The sequence below is a fragment of the Choloepus didactylus genome, chromosome 2 (genome assembly GCF_015220235.1).
Source record: "Choloepus didactylus isolate mChoDid1 chromosome 2, mChoDid1.pri, whole genome shotgun sequence".
In the NCBI taxonomy this organism is placed as follows: Eukaryota; Metazoa; Chordata; class Mammalia; order Pilosa; family Megalonychidae; genus Choloepus; species Choloepus didactylus.
Genome location: NC_051308.1, coordinates 205,343,927 through 205,368,275, shown reverse-complemented (window position 1 = coordinate 205,368,275; position 24,349 = coordinate 205,343,927). Strand labels below are relative to the sequence as shown.

Below are 24,349 nucleotides of genomic sequence, written 5' to 3'. Positions count from 1 at the left end.
TGAATTTTTTAATGTGTTAATTTTGGAAATCAGATTCGCCCTGTCTTAGTTTTCAGGGATGCTATGACAAATATCACAAAACGGGTTGGCTTAACATTGGGAATTTATTGTCTCACAGTTTTGGAGGCTTGTTAGAGTTGAAAATCAAGGTCTTGGCAAGCCATGTTTTCTCCCATAGTCTGTAGTATTCTGGAACTGACACACCTCCATCCTTGGGGTTCTTTAGCCTACATCTCTACCTCCATCACATGCCTTCTGCTTCTGACCTCTGTTTTTCCTGCTCAGTCATCTATGTCTCTGTCTAGATTTCCTCTCTTTATAAGGACTTCAGCCATATGGATTAAGTTGCACCTGATTCAATTTTGCCTCATCTAAATAGGATCTTTGAAAATCTTATTTACATATTAGTCTACACCTTAACTAACAATGACATCTTTAAAGGATGTTCCTATTTATGAATGGGTTCACACTCCCAGGAACACAGATTAAGACTTAAACATGTCTTTTTGTGGAATACCTGACTTAATCCCCAACACTCTCCCTTCCCCTTGGTTTGCTGGTTTGTTTGTTTCTTTCTTATTGTTGAAGGCTATAATAGTCTGTTTGTTTACTGATTTTTCAAACTATTTATGCAAAAACTGTATCCCTTGATTATATGTAGTTACAGAAATCTTTGTTCCTTAAACTTGTTTTCAGCTAGTGTTATGACAGAGATTCCCTTGAATGTTGGGGGAGGGAATGTGTTCCCCAATCTTTGCAGATGGGTTCTGTGCTGGTGTTCTCTTTCAGCACTCAGCCAACCTTACAGTGAGCCTAAAGAACAGTCTCAAGTGAAAGCATAAAGTCATCTCAGGTCTTTTCTGAGCATGTGTCTTGTCCTGGGCATGCACATGTGGCCTCATCAATCCCTTCTATATGCAGATACTCTGAATGCAGAATTTCCAACTTCCCCCTGGAAATTTGCACCCTTTCCTCCCAATCCAGGCACTACTGTATGTCTCTCCTGGCAATTCTTTGCCCCAAGCATCTGTGGTTTGATTGTTTTCTTAAGGTGCTTTAGTGGCTCTGCCAGTTGCTTCTACATTCAGAACAAGCTCAGGACCAGTGAGACAGAGACAACTGATACAGTCATATCTGCACCCCCAAATGTGGATAAGGGTTACTCTGCTCCCTCCAGAACCCAGGACCACAGACCAGGGACCTGCACTGGCAGCATGGATTTGTGATACACTGAGCCAGGGAGAGGGTGGAGAAGGGATCAGTAAAGGTGCTATGAGGTTTTCCTGACATTTTTAAGTTGCCTTTTTCTTGATTCAGTGTTCGTCCAGTTACTGCAACCCTTTAATTGTTTTCCAGAACTGAGAAAATTGATTCTGCCAGTGTCTGCTGGTTTTTCAGTATTGCTGTGGGAGGATAGCTGGAGCTTCTCATGCTACCATCTTGCTGATGTCATTCTTCTTTATTTCATGTTGGATGGTTCATTGCTAGTGTATAGAAATGCAGTTGGTTTTTGTATATGGATTTGTAGCCTGCAACCTTGCTGAACTCGTTTATCAGCTCTAATCATTTTTAGTGTATCTCTTAGGATATTCTATATGCATGATCATGTCATGGATTCTATTAATTTCTTTTCCTTGCCTAATTTCCATGTATAGAATCTCCAGTACAATTTTGTATAGAAAAGGAAATAACAGACATCCTTGCTTTTCCTGATCTTAGGGGGAAAGCATTCAGTCTTTCATCATTAAGTGTGATGTTAGCTGTGAGTTTTCATAGATGGCCTTTATCAGGTTGAAGAAGTTCCCTTCTATTCCTGGTTTGTTCAGTGTTTTTATCATGAAAGGATGTTGGATTTTCTCAAGTACTTTTTCTTCATCTATGAAGATGATCATATGGTTTTTGTTCTTTATTCTATTAATGTGGTATATTACATTAATTGATTTTCAGATGTTAAATCAACCTTGTGTTCTTGGTATAAATCCCACTTGAGCATGGTATATAATTCTTTTTTATATTTTTTTAATTAGATAAGTTGTGTGTTCACTGAATCATGCATACAATACAGGATTCCTATATACCCTCCCCCTATTATTAACACCTTGCATTGGCATGTTACATTTGTTACAATTGATGGAAACACATTTTTATAATTGTGCTATTAATTATAGCCCATGGTTTAACATCGGCTTCACTGTGTAGGGCAGTTTCATGGATATTTAAAAATTTTTATTCCATTGTTAATAGTACAATTATAAAAATGCAACTTTCCCCCTGTTTTAATCTTTTAACCTGGCTACCTAGGGGTTGCTCCTGGGTTGCATAAGCTACTTATTAGTCATAGGCTGTGCTTAAGCCTCCTTAGCCTACATTTTTACCCTTTACTGTTGGATTTATGTGTTACTTAATGGCTGATATCACATTTCATGGAACTTATGTTTCTTACCACATGTTCATCCATGGAACATGTGTGCTGTGTCCTAGATATTCTTTCTGATTGTACCTGAGACTGAAGCACAGCCTTGGGCATGCACACAGTCTTCCAGGATGTCCAGGGATAAGTGTGATTTTGTTTTTAAGCCATTTGCTAGAAGATGCCCCTGGGTCAGAGTAGCTTATTGTTTAGTCAGTGTTTAGTCAGATGTTGTGTTTAAGCCCCTTGTGCCAGTGAGGCTTCTGTTGATGGGTGTCTGCGCAGCTTAGGAGATGCTGTCAAGTTTGCCCCATGTCCTACTCTGAATGCTCATAAGTGGGTGTATCTAGCACATGCACACAGCTTTCCTGAGCTCCATAGTTGTCTGTGATGCCAGGAAAGCCCTTCTTGGCTGACTCTCCATTTTTCTATTAAATTTCTGTTTGGCCATTTTGCTTACATCATACAGCTACCAGCCTCCTCTTAATTGCTATCCATAAAGATCACTATTGTTTTAGATAATACCCTTAAGCATGGAGTTCTCCATGCTCTGTTCCAAATACTAAGGCAGAGCTGTAGAGGTCTGTCTTATGGCCTGACTTTCCTTTGGGCAGAACCCTTGCACCACTGCACCCGAGCTGGTGATAGGGATTCGCTTTTCCAAGAGTGACACCCCCACTCCCAGTCTTTTCAGCTTGCCCCCCTGCCTTGTGTGAACCCTCACCCTGTGAGCAAGCTGGGTCAGGGGCAAGCAAGCACCAGTATTCTTGGCCTGCTGTGCTTTAAGTAGAGCTTCTGACCTGGTCTTCTTGGCCACACCTGCCTGGATTAGAGTTTCTGAAACATGGGACAGGGATGAGGATGAGAAACACCAGCAGCCTGCCCCTCCCAGAGTGAAACCAAAGCCCAAGATGGAGCACTTGGGGGAGAAGAAGCCCCCATGTTCGTGCCCACCTACCCAGAGTAGAGTGCACAGAAGCTAAGTTTCCAGAGCTGGGAAGATAAAGGAGTGAGTCATGGCTCCAATGCCACAGACTCTGTCTGTTCTTACCGAGTATGCCAGTTTGGATATATAATGTCCCCCCAAATGCCATGTTCTTTGATGCAGTCTTGTGGGGGCAGACATATTTAGTGTTGATTAGGTTGGAATCCTTTAATGTTTCCATGGAGATGTGACTCAATCAACTGTGAGCAAAATGTTTGATTGAATAATTTGCATGGAGTTGTGGCCCTGCCCATTCAGCGTGGGTCATGATTAGTTTACCAGAGCCCTATAAAAGCTCAGTCAGAAGGTGCTCGCTGCAGCTGAGACAGACATTTTGGAGACGACCATTGAAAGTAGACTTTTGCTAGTCCAGAGTTTGCCTGGAAGAAACTAAGAGAATACCCCCAGATGCCTAGAGAGAAACAACCTGGGAGAAAGCCATCTTGAAACCAGAACCCTGGAGCAGATACCACCCTGATGCCTTCCCAGCTAATAGAGGTTTTCCAGACACCATTGGCCATCCTTCAGTGAAGGTACCCAATTGTTGATGCCTTACCTTGGACACTTTATGGCCTTAAGATTGCAACTTTGTAACCAAATAAACCCCCTTTATAAAAGCCAATCCATTTCTGGTATTTTGCAAAATGGCAGCATTAGCAAACCAGAACAGATTTTGGTACCAGAAGTGGGGTGCTGCTGAGCTTTCAAATACCAAACATGTTGGAACAGCTTTTTAAATGGATATGGGGAGTATTCTGGAAGAATTGTGAGTGGTTTGATATAAAAGGCCTAGACTGCTTTGAAGAGACTGTTGGTAGAAATACAGATTCTAAAGGTACCTCTGACAAGGCCTTGAGCAGAAATGTTGAATGTGTCTTTGCAAACTGGAAGAAAGGCAATCCTTTTTTTAAGAAGGGAAATCACTTCCTGGTGGTTTCTTTTTGTTGTTATAACCAGAAAATAATGGGATATTGAATTATGGGAGGCTTTAACTGTCAACTTGGGTGCCAACTTAACATTCCATAGGGGTGGGGGGGTGGCAGTTTTTATATCCTATAATACAACACATACTAAATGATGATTTGGAGTCACAGTCTTGCATTTAATATGTGCTGAACATTTTAAATTACTTCTGTTCCCATGTTTTTTAGTAGAATAGTTTCTTAAAACTGCTCGCTGATCCTGGCTCTTTCTGTCAGAACTGTGTGCTCTCTGTAACATCCTTGGTCATGGTCATCCAGTTTTCCTAAGAACTTTTTTGTATGCTGTGAAAGATTGGAAATATGAGTATATAGTGTATATGATATTAAATTGTGTATTAGCAGGACTTATGATGTAACAGCTTATCAACATTTGAACATATTGGTACTTGATATCCTCTTAGGAAAACTTGCCTCAAAATTGTAAGCTGGAAAGTCACTGGAATAACTTTAGAGTTATTCCAAACTGTGAGCAAATTACAACTACATAGCTTTTTAATTTTTAGTACATACATTAAGAATTGTATACAAATTGTTCATAATTTCTATTGCTGATCTTCAGAACAACCAATAAAATCTCAACTATGAAAGAAGAAAACATAGCAATAAGTGATTGGTTGTAGCATTATAGAAACCATTATATGATTCAATTTTTATGTTCATAAAGTGAACAAGAAATTGGAGTGTTTCATCTTCAGTATTTTGCAAGCATCTTTGAAAACAGATTGTAAACACTCTCAAGAAGCTATGTTTTGTGCTTACTAAAGGGCATGGATCGGGAAAGGACAGTCTGCATCAGTCTAGTTGAGCACCCGAGGAGATGATGCCCCTGTTCTGTGGTGTGTACGTGTGTGCGCGTGCATGTGTGTACTCTTAACTGGATGTCTTCTTCCCTTGCAGGTTCGTTCAGTTGTGTGGAATGCAGATGACAGCAAGCTGATTTCCTGTGGCACAGATGGTGCCGTGTATGAATGGAATCTGTCCTCAGGAAAGAGAGAGACAGAATGTGTGCTCAAGTCCTGCAGCTACAACTGCGTTACCATCTCCCCCGATGGAAAAGTTATCTTTGCCGTTGGATCAGACCAGACCCTCAAGGAGATTGCAGATTCTTCAGTAAGTCTGCTCTGCCCCTGCCTCTGGGCTGTTGCACTGATCTGCAGAACATAGCCTCCCATGCGTGTAGCAGATGTGCATGGGAAGAAAGCCAGTGAGAACAGGGCCCCTTTTTCATGGGATAACACCTGGCGCTCATTCCCTTTGGTTCAACTCAGTTATCAGTTCCTGAATTTCCCTCCCTGCAGTGCCCCTACCTGACTGGGTTAAATTGTGGAGCCTTTTTCCATTTCATTGTTGCTTCCTGCCTGCAGCTTCTCTTCTACTCTCCAGGCATGGAGGTTAACAGCATCTCTAAACTGCATTCTTCCCACCTTGGTCTGCACTTACTTCCCTGGGGTAAGAACAGAATTATAGTCAGCTGCTATCACCTAGACTTGCCACTGCATTCTTTTGAAATCCCCAAACTCTGAAACTTTAGAATTATCATGTATGGCTCCAAGTAGGTGAGGGAGGAGAGAAGAGCTCAGCGAGGACACTTCATACAAGTGTGGCTTGTGTCCTTCTCAAGGAGTCCAGTGACAGCTGATCTTCATTGGCTTTTCTGGCTTTTCCTAAGTGCTTGTCACTCTTATGATACTGGTTCCTGGGAAAGTCACAGCTTCCACGGCAGTGAACTGACCTGAGGCTGGTTTCCCCATGGTTGGACAGTGTAGAGTAGGGTGTTTCTCCTCTGTGCTCCCAAGTAGCCTGGTCCTCATTCTGTGATGGCTTTTACAGTGCTGCAAACTCCTTTAGGACAAGGTAATGTTTACACCTCTTGGTATCCTTAGTTGCTAGCACACTGCATGGCCCAGAGTAAACATTCAATAAATGTTTGGTACATGGGTAGATGAGTGGATGGATGGATGAATGGATGGATGAATTCCCCACTACTACAGTCTTGTTTATATAATGGACATTAGTAAATACTGAGTACATTTATGATCAACACCACATTCTTAACTCGAGATACTAGCACAGCAGTCAAGCGCACAGACTCTGGAGCCATACTGCCACTTATTAGCTGTTGTGGGTTTGAGCAAGTTACTTAACATCTCTGTGATTCTGTTTTGTCATCTTTAAAATGGGGATAAGAGTTACTACCACAAAGAGTTTTTTGTGAAAATTGAATGAGTTACAACATGTAAAAAGCACACAACAGCGTTTAGCACATAGTAAGTGCTATATAAAGGTGAGCTAATAGTATTATTCCTAACTCGTAGAACTGGTTATTCATCGGTAAGGCAACCAAGAAATATTTAGTTTGTGCCTACGAGGCACAATGCCAGATGCTGTATAAGGGATAGGAAAAAAAAACAAAAAACATTTTTTAGTACAGACCTTGCCCTAAGGTTACTACTAGAGAGAAGAAGAGGATGACATGGGGACACTGGGACACGGCCCAGCCGCCAACACTGAATAGAGCTGTCTGTGTTCCAGGTCCTTCGAGAGATGTCAGCATTTGACGTTACCTACACAGCCATTGCCATCTCACACTCAGGGCGGATGATGTTTGTGGGCACCTCAGTGGGAACCATTCGTTCAATGAAGCACCCTCTCCTTGTGCAGAAAGAATTCAATGAGTACCAGGCCCATGCTGGTCCTGTCACTAAGGTGAGAGGGGGCCCACTCAGGGGCCCGGTCCCAGAATCAGCTCTAAGTAGAGCTATTTGATCCTGCCATCCATGTACATTCTTCATCCTTTCAACCTTCTGACAGCTTTTCTTTGTCCTTGTTCCTCCTCTCCCCTTATTTATTCATCTAGTCAGCCCTTCAATTAACATTTATTAGCTATTAATACCCTTTGTTTAAGCAACTTCTAGGAATCTCTGCAAGGAAATAATCAGAGATGCACCTAAATATTTATGTACAAGGTTGTTCATCATAGTATTATGCATAATAATAGGTCATCTGATAGATGTTGTGGGAGCCCCACCCAGATCACCTGTACCTGGCCGGCGCACCCATCCCCCAGCTGCTGTGGGCTTGAGCTGCTAATGGCTCACAGCTCTCCTCCTTCCTCAGAGAATTGTCCTGCGCTAAGGAGAGTTACAGTCCAGGAGATTAGCCCATGCCCCTTCCTGGGGTACGAAAGGCCAGTCCAGTTGATAATAACATAAGCACACATTTGCAAACTGTCCTTCCATTCCCCCTTCTAAAAAAAGTAGTTTCTATGTTTACATGGACCTCCTAAAGAACAGACACTGAAAAATGTGTATCTTCTCTCCCCTTCTCTCCTCTTATTCCAGATTGAACGACACCTACACCTCAGGTTTTTAATTATGTCCCAAGGTCTATATTGGTTTACCTGCAGACACTATCCTTATTGAGAATGGGTTTTTCATCGTAAACTGAGACATTCCTGTACTGAGCATGGGCCTTGGGTTTCATTATAAAAGCAATACATGTTTATTTTGGAAATAAAAAATCACTTATAATAGCATCATCATTCATATTTTGGCATATTTTCTTCCACCCTTCTATATATATTGCATGTGTTTGACATAAAATTGAGATCATATTGTATATATGCTCTTTTGTGACATGCCTTTTTTACTTAACACTATTGCAAGCATTTTTCCATATAATTGAGTATTTCTCACAAGCATGATTTTAGTAGCTATATAAATATCCTATTATATGAATGACCATAATTTATTTCATTCTTTTCCTTAAGTTAGACATTTACATTATCTTGTGAACTGTAGTGAATATTCTAGGCTATAAAGGTATATGTACATCTCTGATTATTTCCCAAGACTAAAATCTGAGAGAGAGAATTTCTGACACATATTGTTGATTGGAGAAGACATTTTTCATAGTTGAATCTTTTGTTCTCACTTTTTATTTTGAAATAATTATAGACCTACAGGAAACTGCAGAGATAGCACAGAGGACCTGAGTACCCTCCACCCAGTTTGCCCCAGTGATTATATCTTATGTCTACCCCAAAATCTGTACTTGATTGTTCATAACAGCTTTATTTGTAAAAGCCAAAGACTGAAAACAAAACTGTTCTACAATAGGTGAATGATCAAACAGACTGTGGTTTAACTGAAGCACAGTATCAAAACCAGGGAATTGACAGTGGCACCATGTTGTATGTATGGTACTATGTCATTTTATAATGTGTAGATTCTTGTAACCTCCACAGCAGTCAAGATACAGAACTATTCCATCACCATGAAGATCTCCCTCTACAGTCACATGCACATCATCTCAGACCCCTAACAACCACTAATTAATTCTCCAGTTCTATAATTTTGTCATTTTGAGAATTTTATATAATTGGAATTATATAGTATGTGATCTTTTGAGACTGGCTGTTTTCACTTAACTTAATACTCTTGAGATCCATCCAAGTTGCTTTGTGTGTCAGTAGTTCATTCTTTTTTATTGCTGAGTAGTATGGTATGTGTATACCACAGATTATTTATTCATTCACCTATTGAAGGACATTTTTTTTGTTTTCATATTTGGCTGTTACAATAAAGCTGCTATGAATAATCAAGTACAGGTTTTGGGGTAGACATAAGTTTTCATTTTGGGGGGATAAATGCCCAGGAGTATGATTGCTGGATCACATAGTAAGTGTATATTCAGTTTTTTATGAAACCACCAAGCTATTTTCTAGAGTGACTGTACCATTCCCACCAGCAAGGTATAAGAGATCCAGTTTCTCTACATCTTCACCAGCATTTGGTATTTTCATTATTTTTTATTTTAGCTGTTTTAATAGGTGTGTAGTAATATCTCATCTGACTTAATTATATTGCCCTAATGGCTAATGATGTTGAACATCTTTTCATGTGCTTATCTGCCATCCATATATCCTCTTTGGTGAAATGTCTTTTTGTGTCTTATGCCCATTTTCTAATTGGATTGTTTGGATTTTTTTTTTTACTGTTGAGTTTTGAGAGTTTTTTATATATTCCAAGTCCACAGAGAATGTAGATGTAGCCTATTTCCTTTATTTGTCATTAGAAGCCCAGTAAGGAGCTCCTGTCTCCTTCTTACCTAGCATTGAGACTTCCTCCCAGTGAGGTTTTGCCCAGGGTGCCATGGAGAGAGGTCTTGCACAATAGCCAGTTTAGTCTTGGTCCATTGTGGCCCCAGAAAGCTGTCTCTCCCTGATCTTTTTCTCTTCAGATGTTGCTCACCTTCGATGACCAATACTTGCTGACTGCTGCTGACGATGGCTGCCTTTTCACCTGGAAGGTCTTTGATAAGGATGGTCGAGGGATCAAGCGAGAAAGGGAAGTGGGCTTTGCCGAAGAGGTGCTTGTTACTAAAACAGACATGGAAGAGAAGGTAAGAATCAGATCTAAATAGGAGGAACATGGAAATTCCATACCAGATGGCATCCAGGCTCCTCAGACCAGCGTTTGAGACCCTCTGTGCCCTGGCTGCATGTGGTGCACCGGGCACACTCCCTCAGCTCCCCTGCTTATTCTCTGTTCATACCACCCTATGTCCTCGTCACTTCTTGCCTCTCCTTCGCCACGTGATCATATTGACATATCATGCTCTGGTTTTATTGTATGACCCAGCTTTCCATTTTCTACTCTTTGAGGACAAGAACCATGACATGCAATTTTCTTGCATGACCACCAGTTTCTAGCATGTGCTAGGCACATGGAAAACAATTGATAAACAGTTACAAAACTGAACTGACAAACTGAAGACCCCAGTTGTTTCTGTGAAATTTAATAACTGTGATTATATGGAGCCTTCTTTAAAGAAAAAAAGAGAGATTTAGAAAATATTTCCAAAATCTCTTACCCACTCCCCTGTTTGATGATGATGATGAGGAGGAGGAGGAGGAGGATGATAGTACTAATAGTCATTATTTTTCAGGTTTACCATGAATCAGGTGCTGTGGTAATTATAAGTATTCACATTTGTATCTCACAACATCCCTATGAAGAAGATACTATTATTATTCTTCCCAAGTTTCAAGAAACTGGGGTTTGGAGAAGTTGAATGATTTGATCAAAGTCACTGAGCTACTAAGTAGCAGGGCCTAAGTACCAATTCAGTTTTAATCTAGAGCCCATTCTCTTAATCTCTGTGCAAAAGAGGCTTCCTCTTGTTAATGCAGTAAACATTCGAGAAAAATGTATTTTGCAGAGATCTGAATGCATAGCTCTGTGCTGTATGCTACATGAGGGAGAAGGTGAATCGATGGTAAACTCAAGAAGCTTACCAAGGATTGCAAAGCTATGCATTTGCTGTTGTTCATCCAGAATCTCACCAGCACTTACTACCATTTGCTAGGCATTGGGGTTGCATGTGTGAACAGATAGGCATGGCCCTGTAATCAGGAAGTTTACAGTTGGGTAGGGCATAGAGACAAGTAAATCCATGAGAAGAGCAATGCAAAAAGTGCCACAAAACAGGATGATAGGTCCCTAGCATTTCCTGGAGATCCTTCTAGAAATCCCTGGAAGTTTCTGCAGAAAGGTGAAGGGTAGGAGAGGATGAGGAAGAGCCTGTGAGAGTACAGGTCTCACCTACTCCAGGCAGGCAAATACATCCCCTTCTCTCTTTTTTCTTCTCTCTTCTTCCCAGATGTTAGGGGACAAGACCAAATAGTTGACACAGGCTGAAGTAAAGGTCCGAAGTGCCCAGGTTGTCTCCTGACATTAGCCCCCAGCTAGGCCTGCCAGTACTGCTGCCGTGATGGAAGTGACTAGTATATGGAATACTTCTTGAAACTCCCTTCTCTCTCTGTGTCCATGAGTCCATGGTCTTCTTATTCCCTGGAAACCTCTCTGTTCCTTTCCAGTTCTCTCCCTGGCTCTTCTCCCTCCACCTGTCCCTCAAATTTCATGTTCCCCAGAATTCCCAGCTCTCTTTTGTTCTTTATGCTTTATGATAGTCTATGTAACTATCTCTCAGCCCATGATTTACCCATTTATTCATTCATTCATTTATCCGACTAGTATTTACAGAGGGTCAGCTATATGCCAGACATTATTCTAAGGTCTGGAATTAGAGAAATAAAAGACATAGACAGTATCCCCCACTATGTAAGATGTTAGTAATAGGAGAAACTGGGGTAGGGCAATGAGGGAGCTAGAGTTCTGTAAACCTAAAACTGCTCAAAAAATAAATAAATAAAGTCTGTTACAGTAACAACAAAAACAACAACAACAAAACAATACATAGAGGATTCTTTAGCTTGAAGCCTAGGAGGGAGGGTGGATGAAATAAAAATCAGAATTAAGTGTATATTGGGTGTTATGAAAAAATGATACCAGAAGGGGACCCTGACCCAGGCCATAGGAAGTGAGCCTTGAACGGAGCCTTCTGGAACAAGTGCAAAAGGACCTTCCGACAAGTGTATGCAGAGGGATAAGAGAGCAGGGAAAATAGTCCAGTTAGGTGTAGCTGGAGAATAGAGGGTGTTCAGGAGAGAAGTGTTATGAGCTGGAGAGAGAGAGAGAGAGAGAGAGATCATGGGGGCCTTTTATAGCATGTTTTAGACTTTGGACACTATTCATAAAGACCAACTGATAGATTTAAGTTAGGGAATGACTTGAACAGATTTGTGTCTTGGAGAGACTACTCTGCAGTAACATGGAGAATGGATTGAGGAGGGCCTAATGAGCAAGTGCCTCAAACACAACATGTTAAAAACTGGAACACTCCCTATGATAAATGTATTCTACTAGTCCAAGGCAGACCTCAAGTCATTTATTTATTTCATAAACTTTATTTAGTGCTGACCATCTTCTTGATCCTATGCTGTGTTCTGGGGATAAAGCAGTAAGCAAGACAAAGTCCAACCTTCAGGGCAAAGGCAGTCTAGCCAGGGAGGCAGCCTTCATCCATGATTCTCAAACCTTCTCCTCATACCCAGTCAGACACCAGGCTCTGTAGAACCCACCTCTATAATATCTCTCAAATTTTTCCATTCCTCTCTGCTCCCTACCTCCTCCTCAGTTCAAGCCCTTACCATCTCTTCACCTGGACTATGCAATAAACTCCCAACAATCACCCTGCCTGCAGTCTGTCTCTGCTCCAGTCTGTGCTGCACGCTGCCATTGCCAAAATTAGCCTAATCATGTTAGATGAGGACCTTCAGAGAACATTTAGAATAAATCCAAGTTGCCTGTCTTGGCCTATTGGGAACTTGATGGTCACATGCAGCCTCAGCTTCCTCCCCTTCGGCCTCCCACCCATGCCAAACATATGATGCCTGGGCTGGGCCATGCCCTCACCTTCTGACTTTGCACATGCAATTTGCATTTATCCCTCATCTCAGTATTTCCAATGTGTCAGGTCTATGGTAACCATCAAGAACGTAGAAACAATCATAACTCGTCCCTTGTTCCCATATTCACAGCACAGTAGGTAAGACAGACCAGAAAAGATGTGTAGGGACACACAGGGTGTAATTATAGCTGAGCTAGAAGAAAACACTTCATGTTCTTACCCACTCTGTCACCAACATTACTTTTTTAGAAAATGAAGAGTATGTGTATTACAGTAATTTTAGAAAACATTTTCTGGAATCAGTGAGTTGGAGAGAAAAAAAGACACTGAAGATAAGAATCAGCAAGTCAGGAAGGAGTTAGGGCCTAAATTAAAGTAATGAGGGTGGGAACAGAACAGGCATGAAAAACATCAACAAGGACAAATTGACAGTACTGAGGACTGCCCCGCTTTGGCAACTGGACACAATTTGTAATTATGTGTTTATTCAGCTACTCCTGTAGACTGTACATTCCACAAGGCAGGAATAATGATTCAACAAATATTTTATTGTGCTTATTCTGTGCTGGGCACTGTTCTAGGCATGAGCAAAGCCAAAAAAAGTCCCTTCTTGGAGCTTAGATTCTAATGGGAAAAGAAGACAAAAGGCAATGAAGAAAATAATAAGTTAATTATATTGTATAGGAGGATTTAAAATCTAAGGAAATAATAAAGAGTAGAGCAGAGTAAGGGGTGCTGGGGGTGGGAAGGGAAGGGAGCAGGATTACAGTAGGTCTCCTGGAGAAGGTGGCTCAGACAGATTTGAAGGACATGAGGGAGTTGTTAACACAATGCCTGGCACATAGGAGAGCTCATTGAATATTTACCGTGAGAGGAGAGGAAGACGCTCGTGTCTGCTAGGTTTCAGCCTGTGTGACTTGGAGGGGGGTAAAAATGACAAGTTCTAGTTGAGACACGTTGAGTTTGCAGCTATGCAGAGTTGCAGGTTTCATGGAGGTCAAGGTCGCAGGCTTACCTAGACGGATTCACCCCCACCGTGAGTGTTCTTGACTCTCTGTCCTTCTTCCAAAGGCTCAGGTCATGTTGGAGCTGAAGACTCGTGTGGAAGAATTAAAAATGGAGACCGAGTATCAACTTCGACTGAAGGATATGAACTATTCTGAGAAGCTTAAGGAGCTAACAGACAAGTTCATCCAGGAAATGGAGTCCTTGAAAACAAAGAACCAGGTCTGTTTGAGAAACTGATCCAACAACCACAAATAACAAGAAATTCCCACTTTGGCTCAAGATGGGAGTAGCATATGTTACCCAAGCTAGAATCCAACAATAAGATGTGTAATAATGTATGATTTTAAAGCATAGTTGTTGACATCAGAAATGCTTACAGCAAAGTGCTAAGTGGCAAAAAAGAAGAACATAAAACTCTGTATGGTATATGGTATTAGGTAAAAATACACAGAACAATTTTTAAGAAAATAGCTAAGAGAGAAATTATCTCAGAGTTGGGATTATGGGTAATTTAAATTTTATTCTTTATGCTTTTCTGTAAGTTCTAAATTCTCTCCAGTGAGAATATATTACTTTATGATCAGGAAAAACTTATTTAGAACAAAATGAAGAAGATAGCAAGGAAAACAAAGTATAAAAAAGGAAATGCATCAGAAAATTGATTTCTGGGTTTTCAAGATTAAATAAAATTAGTCTGAACATGCTCCTTATAGTTAGATTTTGTCCAGGACTCTCCCAGAATCTTTTTCTTTGTTCTACACAAATCTGTTCAGCATTTCATCCAAAATCCCAATTTTTTCCTTAAGGAATTGTTGTTCCTTTATATTATCTACTTGGGTCAGAGAGTTTGGCTGAAAACACCCTGACTATTAATTTCATTTAGATGGTTCCATCCCTACCTTCAAGAAGTTTTCCTGCTCAGTTTTTTTTTTTTAAAAAAAAAAAAAAAAAAAAAAAACTCTTTGTTAGAAGCTTATATAGTGACATACCCAAGGAATTAGTTCACAGCTATGTACAGGCAACAGAGGATTCAAGTAAATCTCTGCTTTTTTATCCAAAAATCTTTTTGCTACATGTCCAAAAAACTGAACTCATCATTGGCAAAAAGCCATTTAATAGAAAGGATATATATATATATATATATATATATATATATATATATATAGGAAAAGCATAGAACTTTCAGAGCAGAATCCAGTGTAAATAAAAAGTGATAGTTTGGTTGTCACTTCATAGAACAGTGCTTGGTGCTAAATAAGGGCTTGAGAAATGTTTGTGAGTAAAGAAGGATGTTACTTGTGAAATTAGTTTTTGCCCTAGGAATGCTTGCAATAGATCGTGTAGAAATGAGAATGTCTAACTCTGTGTTTTAGGTTTTAAGAACAGAAAAAGAAAAGCAGGACATAATGCATCAGGAACACCTAGATGACCTCCTAGACACGCAAAGCCGAGAACTGCAAGACCTGGGTAAGTCTGCAAGTAGGGCCTGTGGGGTCACAGGGCAATTGGTTAGCGCTGGAAGAGGTGGGTTAGGGGTGAAAGTCTGAGAGTCCCACAGACACAGCAGAAATTCCAGGTAATATGGCCTGTCCATAAACAGACTACCTTTATCCCATTAAACTCACAGTAGTTTTAACTCCTAAGCATTTACTCATTCATTAAACACTTATTAAATGCCTTCTGCATACTAGGCACTGCACCAGGTGCTGCTGGTACAGAAATGAGGAGACAGAATCCCTGTCCTGGATGCTTACACTTAAGTGGGTGGAAAGATAATGAATAAGTATTATACAACCTGACTGATTCATAGTATACAGTAGGTGCTCCAGGATACACTAGGGTAAACAGCACACATAGGGAGTAGGGATAAAGCTTGTCAGGTATACAAAACTTAGGCAGGGTGAGAAGAAACCAGTTGTGCCAGGAGGAGTGCCACACTGAGTAGCTGTGGACTTTAGGAAGAGGCCATCTAGCATGCTCAGAAGGCCCCACTAGCAGGGGGATTTCAGAGAGTAAAAAGTATTGGCAAAAAGGAAGGTGATTCTGAGAGTCAGGGAAGGAAAGAAGCAATAGGTAAGAGTGACTGACTGGGGTCTGAGAAGGAATGGGTCACCCCAGAAGCAGCTTTGTCATGACGTGATGGAGGACAAGGCTCCCTGGGAGCGTGGAACCCAGTGGAGTGAGACAGGATACCTGTTCAGAGCCTCGGGGTTACTGAGATTTGTGGAAGATGCTCACAGGAGACCAAGTAGAAGAAAAGAATGTGAGCTCAATGCATAACCCCTCCAAAGGACAGACAGCAAAAGACTGTCCTGATTACAAATTAGAGACTTGATCCCAAGAACATAAGACAGGGAAAAAGAGACAGAAATGTGCAGGCTTGGAGACTGATAGGCTGCCTTGTATCCCATACTTACCACTTACTTGCTGGGTGCCCTAGGCAGTCACCTAACCTCACTAAGACTCAGTTTACTCCTCTGTAAAATGGGGGTACGAATACCTGTTTTGTACACTCAGTCCATTCTTCCTGGCCCTGAACTCCTAAACTCCCCCTCCCCCCACACTTTCCTAGAAACCTTTCTGCATAGAGGGGAAGGGGAGGGAATTTGGCTGCTTGACAAAATGATGGAGTAGGGGACAGGTAAGAAAATTTGACAGGCATTTGAATTGTGGTTTTGGAGGCTGCTGCTCCACCTGAGACTGGTTGGGGGTGGAAAAGCTACCCAAGCTTCTCCATGTCCCTAGGGTTGGTACTGCTTTCCCACCTTCAATGCCTCTCTGCTTCTTCCCAGAATGCTGCAATAACCAAAAGCTACTTCTGGAATATGAGAAGTACCAGGAGTTGCAGCTCAAGTCCCAGAGGATGCAGGAAGAATATGAAAAACAGCTTCGGGATAATGATGAGACCAAGAGTCAAGCCCTGGAGGAGCTAACTGAATTTTATGAGGCTAAACTTCAGGAGAAAACCGCCCTTTTGGAAGAGGTACTCCCTGGAATCCATGCTGGCCTCCCTGTTGTGGCCCCGTCCTGCCAGGTCCAGCCTGCAAGCCACCCAGAGAGCTTGTGGGAAACATTCCTTGCTCTCCCTTACCATCTACTCCTTCCTTTCAGCATGAGTTTCTTTCTGCCTTGTTTATACTCAGTTTATTTATTTGTTTTCCTGTGGGCCAGGGGACTCACTGAACTGAGAGTTGCTCCATTCTTGAGAATAAAATTCTTTGGATAGACCCAGTTCATACCTATTGTTGTATCGTAACTGTACCTTTAGGCCTTAAGAACTGGGAAGACCTTTCTAGAAGAAGGAGTCTGAGGAATAAGGGCCATGAACAGTGGGGAAGGTGGTTGCCTGAAACCCTTCAGTAACTTACTTTATCTTAGAAGATGAAAAGTTCATTCACTGATTTAACAAACACAAAGAGTATCCCATTGGTTTACCAGTCTCGGTGCTGGATAGTAAAAGAGAAATAAAGCATGGAGCCTGGTTTCAGCCAGATGAGGGAGGTGGTCACATAGATCAGTAATAATAGAGGCAGGCACAAGATAGTAGGAGAATGCAGATGAAGGGCATCTGAGAGGCCAAGGAAGGCTTGCAGGAAGAAATGAGATCCAAGAGGAATATGAGTTGGAATTAACCAGGAGACCAGAAAGTGAGGGAGGGAAGGTGATTTCAGGCAGAGCAAAGTCACAAAGGCATAACCTAGCATGTTCAAGCAGTTAGGATTTGCCAAAACATCCAGTTTCCTAGCATAAGGGGAATATTGAGAGAGGCCTGATGGCTTCCTTTTCTGCATGAAATTGTGGCAAGATGGATACTAAGAGCAAGGGGGCAAGAGAGTGATGAAGGTGTGGAGTCATTTTGAAGGGACTTTGGAAGGGAAATGACTAAAGGCAGAAGGAGACTGGTGGGTATGGCCTGCTGAGGTTTGGGACAGGAATTCTGGTGGCATTAGGCCACAGGCCATGTGCATTTCTACAGCAGCATTCAGCACTCAGATCTGTGAGTAGGGAAGGCAAATGCAGCCTCATCCATAGCTGGGGTTTTACAGAGCAGGTGCCACAGAAGGGATAAAGGTGGGCTGGTGAACAGCCAGTGGGTCCAGACAGAAAGAGGTCAGTAATGAACCAACAGCCTGGAAGACACTGCAGGAATCAAGAGGTCAGGACACAGTGAGGTTGAGAACTGGGGTGGTATCTTAGTTTCCTAGGGCTGTCATAACAAAATAACATAAGCTGGGTGGCATAAGACAACAGAAATGTATTGTCTCACAGCTTTGGAGACCAGAAGTTTGAAATCAAGATGTCAGTAGGACAATGCTTCTTCTGACTTCTTTAGGGAAGCAACTGCTCCATGTCTGTCTCCTGGCTTCTGGCAGAGGCTTGCTGGGAATCTATGGCTTTCTCTGCCTCAGTCATCACATGGTATTCTCCTCTCTATCTCTCAGTGTCCAACTTTTCCCTTCTTATAAGGACATTAGTCATGTGGATTAGGGCCCACTCTAATCCAGTTGAGCCTCATTTTAGCTGATAACATCTTCAAAGATCCTATTTCCAAATAGACTCACATTCACAGGACTGGGGTTTAGAATGTGAATATATCTTTTTGGGGGACACAGTTCAACCCATAGCAGATGGCATGCCTGGGTCCACCAGAGATGGGCTGTCCTCGGAGAGCAGGTGTCTGAATTTTAAGATTTCAGAGGTAGCACCATTCCAGGGGATGGCCCTGTGAGTGGATGACTGAGGTGGAGTTGAGATAAAGGTCAAAGCACCAGGAGACATTTTAGGGTCCTGTATAGTCACTCAGATTATGGCAAAGAAGACTATGAGTCAGGATCCAGAAGACTTCAGGTGAACTGGGAGGGTGACCAGGCAATCGGGATTAAGCATGGTGCGAAGTGGTGGGTGGAGGCTCCACAGATGGCACGAGCCTCAGAGAAGGTTGTTCTCTGACACAGTGGCAGTAGGGAGTTAAGAGAATCCCACCCCCACCTGAGCCCCACACAGTTCCAGGGCGTAAGGAACGGCTCCTTTTTAGCACAGCACACTCAAGCCTCCCTGACTCAGCCCCATTTCCTCCCATTCAGGTCCTGCACCCATATATCCAGTAATATGAAGCCGTCAGTAGTTTCCCACACACCTCTGTGCCTCTGCTGATGATAATCTCTTTTCCCAGGACTCGCTTGTACTTATCCTTAAGGTCTCAGGGCAAGGACCAGCTCCTGGGGAATCCTTCCCTAATCCATCTCCTATACTTCCCTTTCCCCGCAGTGCTAAGTACCTTCCTTTGTGCTCTCAGGGCCCCCATGTGCCCCTCTCCCCCATTGCTTATATATTGATATCACGTGTTTACTTCTGATATTTCTACCAGGGAGCTCTTTCTTCAGGGATAATGAATGTATCTGAAGGGGAGAGAGACTGGTCTTCTTAATAGGCCCTCCCACAGTGATTACAATGCATTCCTTCTTTTGAGTCAAAAAGTGATTTGTAATAAGGTTTAAACTTTCCTAGGGAGCTTCTGTCTGATGTGCCATCTTGCTAACCTGACTAGCTTCTTTTACTTCTCAGCAACATCTGTAAGACCAAGAGCAGGGGTTTGCCGGCCCCACTGGACTGCAGACAGAGCTGACCATGCCAGATTTCTGTCTGGCAAGAATCTGGTGACATGTGGTAGGAAAAGAGAGGAGCCTTTCTCAGGGGACTATTGAGCCCAGTTTTAAAACCATATTTCTTTTAACACCCCCCCAGCCCCCACCCCCTGAAATACTCAGTGCAGGGATGGCATGTGCAGCCTGAAAGAATTCCGGGGCCCATATGTGAGGAAAGAGATTGATTCCAATATAATCTAAAATGTCCATCCCTTGGTGGCAGTCAGCAAAAGGGAGTAATGCGCTAGTCGCTTCCCAGACTCCAATAGGGACAGTTTGTCTTTCCAGCCTCTGGACTCTAGACCTCTACTCCTTCAGCACCAAGTATATCCCATATACTGTGCTGAATGTTCACACTGGTGAACAGAAATACGATCCCTGCCATCAAGGAACATACAGTTTAGTGGAGAAATCTGTCAAGCAAGTAATTACAACGTAACATGTAATGACGGGGAACATGCAGGCTTCCCACAGGAAATAGCTAAGAGCTGAAGGAAGATGGGAGAGAGCCATGTGAAGAGGGCTGAAAACAGAGGGGACAGTGTATGCCTAGGCCCAGCAAAACGTGTACATTTGGGGAACTCAGTTAGTTTACTCTGGCAAGAGCTTGGGGTGGAGTAATGGCTGAGGCTAGAGCCCGAGTCTTGTAGATTTGTCAAGAGTCTGAACTTTATCCTGAGGACAAGGGTGAGCCCTAGAGGTCTGGTAAGTTGGGGGCGGGGGAGAGGGGTGACACGTTCAGGTGTGTGACTTAGAAAGCTCACTCTGACTGTGGGGACAGGTTGGAGGGAAGTGTGACCACAGGCAGATAGACCAGTCAGGAGGCTGAGACAGCAGCCAGGCAAGAGGTGATGGTGGCCTGGGCGGCAACTGCAGCATAAAGAGAAGTGGATGGATTTGAAAACTCTTTGGGAGGTGGAAAGGGCAGGATTGGTTGGATTGGGGAGAGGGAAGGCAGAATTAAAGATTCACTCATTCATTCAAATATATATTGATTACCTACTGTATGCCAGTGTGTATTGTATTGTACACTGGGAATTTGGTGGTGAACATGATACACAAAGTTTCTACCCTTGAGGAACTTTTATCTAGTGGGAGAGATAACCAGGTAATTTTACAAATAAACATAAAATTACAACTGCCATAAGTTCTTTGAAGGAAAGACATAGGTAGCCTAGGTATCAGTGTGACGAATACCAGAGACAGTACCGGGTGTGGAGGTGTGAGTAACAGGGTGGTTGAAGGCATGGAGCCGGGGGCCTTATATGAGCAAGGAAAGAAGGGAAGGCAGGAAGACAGACAGAAGGACAGACAGGAAGAAACTGTAAGGATTAAGGAACCCATGGCTTTCGGTTTCTATTTCTGAAGTAACACTTTTTCTCCCATTCCCCGTGACAGGCCTTCACGTGCTCATCTCACCCCTGCCCTCTTAGCACAAAAGGCATCACAAATCCCTTCTTCCCTGACCACACACTCTCTCTGTTGCTGAGCCAGGCCCAGGAAGATGTCAGGCAGCAGCTGCGGGAGTTTGAGGAGACCAAGAAACAGATCGAAGAAGATGAAGACCGAGAAATTCAAGACATCAAAACCAAATATGAGAAAAGGCTTCGGGATGAAAAGGAATCAAACCTGCGGCTCAAAGGAGAAACGGGAATCATGAGGAAAAAGGTACTAGACTGTTCCCTGAGACCTGGGGTGGGCAAGGGCAGTATTGTAGAGAAAGGTAGAGTGGGACGGACCACTAGCAGAGCCTGCTGGGAACAGCTCTGCCCTGGCTGGCCTGGCAGAACTCCCCACCTGGAAGTTCTCATCTCCAGCAAGTGGGGTTAGGAAAGGAGAGCTGGCTGGAGTGAGGGTTCTCCCTGTACCTTTAGGTAGACAGACCCTAAGGCATCCTCTGAAAGGGTAAGTATCTGGGCTTCCTCACACTCCCCCCCACCCCATCTTTCCTTTTCTCAGGGATATTGAGGTTCACTGTGACATTGACAGAAGCAATCGGAGAGCTCATTTATTGGCAAGTTAGATTTAGTCCATTTTCAGAGCTAAACCTCTGATAGAGATAGAAATAAGGTCTTCTGGAGAGGAGATAGATAAATTCTTAGCCAGGAGGTATCCTCAGGCTCTTGGTGCAGAGAGTCACAGATGGCTCCATGGGTGGGAGAAGGAATGGGGGTGTAAGATGCTTAGGTTACAAAGTGGGGCAGATGTTTTTAGTTCATTGACAATTGGGGTGAGGGAAGATTCAGTCCTTAGATTCTTGTAGAATTGCCAGTTTCCCCAAAGTATTTAGCCTTAAAGAGGCCAAGTTCATTGTAGAGAAAGGCGGGGTAGGATGGATAGACAATCCTTCCTATTAGAAATCATGCTACTGGTAAATCCAGGGGACAATCACATCTTCCCTTCTTAGATGTGGCTAAGATGGCTCATCAGTCAGGGCCTAGTCTCTTTGATTTTGATGGGGCACAGATCCCCAGCCTTTGCAACATCTGGTGTGGCCATGGAAGACACTGCTGTACCTCTGCATCCACTCAAGGAGCTTGTCTCTGAAGCCTCTTGATGCAGAGACAGTCCATTCTCATGGGAGTGGAATGGGGCTGGGAAATTCTTGCACTATCCTAAATTCTCTAAAAATCCACAGTTCAGATCACAGAAGATAAGTGATGAGAGCTCTTCAAATTCACAGATAGTTTGGGGGAACAGGGATGAGTTCAAAGATGGTCACTGGTGTTCCTTGTTGTTGCTGTTGTATGCTTAGTTCAGCAGCCTGCAGAAGGAGATTGAAGAGCGAGCCAATGACATTGAGATCCTCAAGGGAGAGCAGGTGAAGCTTCAAGGAGTCATCAAGTCCCTGGAGAAGGACATCCAGGTCCTCAAGCGGGAGATCCAGGAAAGAGATGAGACAATTCAGGATAAGGTGAAAGTTCATGCTCTGCCCTACTTCAACTACAGCTGGTGTGGACCCAGGCAGTGAGGACAAAGCTCAGGACAGGGAAGGCAGGAAGGGTCTTTGACTTCTCCGAACATATTTATTTAACTTGATGGGGAGATACATGATCATTGAGAGGAAGGGAACTCCCATCTACTAAGGGCCTACTCTGTGCAAGGCACTGGGCTAATAGCTATAAGTGCATCACATTTAATTTTCCCAACAACCTAAGAGGAGCATAAGCATTCTGATTTTATAGCTCAGGAAATTGAGTTCCAAGAGGTTAAGTATCTTGCCCAAGGTCACACAGTTCATAGGTGACAGACTTGAGATGAAAACCTGAGTTTGCTGACCCCAGGCCCATGCCTCCCACTTCTCCAGGCATCCTGTGGTGACAAGTCCCATAGACTGGAGCAGCCCACCCACCTCATTGCCCACCCGGTCCCCCTGGTCGGAGTGGCTCCCTTGTGGCTCGTCCTGTAACTGCTGGGTACCCCAGTGAGCTGGTATCAGCAGCACTCACTTTGTTTTTTCTTTAGTGGAAATTTGTGGGTTTACAGAACAATAATGCATAAAATACAGGATTCCTATATACCACCCACCAGCAACACCTTGCATTGTTGTGGAACATTTGTTACAGTTGATGATAGCACCTTTTTATAATTAGATTGTTAATTAAAGTCCTTGGTTTAACTTAGGGATCACTGCTTCTGTAGTGTAGTATCCATGGAATTTTTTTAAATTTTTATTGTTATCATGTATACAATCTAACATTTCCCCCTTTTAATCATAGTCAAATGTATATTTCAGTGGTGTTAATTGCATTCACACTATTGTGCTATAATCACCACCTTCCATTACCAAAATATTTCCATCATTCCAAATAGGAGCCCTGTACATTTTAAGCCTTAACTTCCCATTCCCTGTCCCCACTCCGCCCTGTGGTAACCTGTATTCTGGATTCTGACTCTATGAGTTTGCTTGTTCTAATTGTTTCTAATCAGGCTGCACTCACTTTTTAGGATGGCCTTCTCACAACACACTGAACATATCACATTTTGTGGGGCATTCCATCTACATATCCAAAATTTAGTATCATACTCCTGAATGAATCCAGGCTCTGCCACAGCTGCCTTAGTTCAGGCAGAATTTTCCAGTGGTTGAAAACATGGGCTTCAGAGTTAGATAACTAGGTTCCAGTGCAGGCTCTTCCACTTACCAGCCATAGAACCTTGGGCAATTTCTCTAAGCCTTTTTTTTCCTCACCTGTAAAATGGTAATGGTGTCTAACTCAAGGGAGTCTTACATGGATTAAATAGGATGGTGCCTGGATGTAATTTCTGCATGTGAGTATGTATGAATCAGGTATTTTTCTGGGAAGAATCCAAAACTCTCTTCAGATTCTCATGGCAGTAAGAGGGGATGAGGGACATGTGGTTTGACAAGAAAGAGGTTAAGGCCTCCTGACCTAGTACATTGCAACAGCCTCCTAATGTTTCTTCCTGCCTCCCTTCCCCCCCACCCCCCATCTCTGCAACCTACCAGCTCTGCAATCCATCCTCCACACTCTGCAGAGTGCAAATGTAAAAGTCCTTTAGTGGCTCCCCATTGCCTGCAGCAGGGGTAAGCAAACTTTTTCTGTAAAGGACTACACAGTGAATATTTTAGGTTTTGTGGGCCATTTGGTCTCTGCGGTAGCTAACCAGCTCTGCTGGTGTAGCGTGGAATCAGCCAGACAGCATGTAAATGAATGTGCGTGGGTGGTTAACTTCCAATAAGACTTTACAAAACCAGGCTGCAGGCCAGATTGGGCCTGTGGGCTTATGGTTTTCCAACCCCTGGCCTACAGGATACTTTCTGAACTGTAATCCAGCAGGTAAGAGTCTTGCCTTCTTCCCAGCCTCATCTCTCACTTCCCCCAGGAAACTAAGTCAGTGCTGTAGCCATTGGGGAGAGTCAGCCTTTGAATCCCCAGCCAGGAGAGAAGTCTCTTCAGTGAGGATAGTCTCCGGATTTATGTCCTTTGCCCTAAAGGAATTCCATATATTAGGCCTTGGTGATGTCTCTCATTTCTCTCCC

At 42.9% G+C, this 24,349-nt stretch overlaps 1 protein-coding gene and 1 long non-coding RNA gene across 8 annotated transcripts in view; one reads left to right on the top strand and one right to left on the bottom strand.

Annotated features, from left to right (window-relative positions):
• The window catches only part of CFAP57 (cilia and flagella associated protein 57), a 142,213-nt gene that overhangs the window by 63,336 nt on the left and 54,528 nt on the right, over positions 1-24,349 (top strand). For all 7 annotated transcript variants that reach the window (XR_005215401.1, XM_037827495.1, XM_037827494.1 and 4 more), the window contains exons 10-17: positions 5,276-5,488; positions 6,911-7,084; positions 9,620-9,781; positions 13,763-13,918; positions 15,073-15,166; positions 16,492-16,682; positions 20,839-21,012; positions 22,100-22,258. Coding sequence is in view for 6 of the 7 variants with exons in the window: in XM_037827495.1 (XP_037683423.1) it covers positions 5,276-5,488; positions 6,911-7,084; positions 9,620-9,781; positions 13,763-13,918; positions 15,073-15,166; positions 16,492-16,682; positions 20,839-21,012; positions 22,100-22,258 (1,323 nt within the window). In the remaining variant the exon portion in view is untranslated. The remainder of the gene's footprint in view (positions 1-5,275; positions 5,489-6,910; positions 7,085-9,619; positions 9,782-13,762; positions 13,919-15,072; positions 15,167-16,491; positions 16,683-20,838; positions 21,013-22,099; positions 22,259-24,349) is intronic.
• LOC119527453 lies at positions 9,457-24,348 on the bottom strand. Its single transcript, XR_005215405.1, has 3 exons — positions 23,813-24,348; positions 13,707-13,899; positions 9,457-9,758 (listed from the first exon to the last, which is right to left on the bottom strand). It is a non-coding gene; the product is annotated as an uncharacterized LOC119527453 (long non-coding RNA).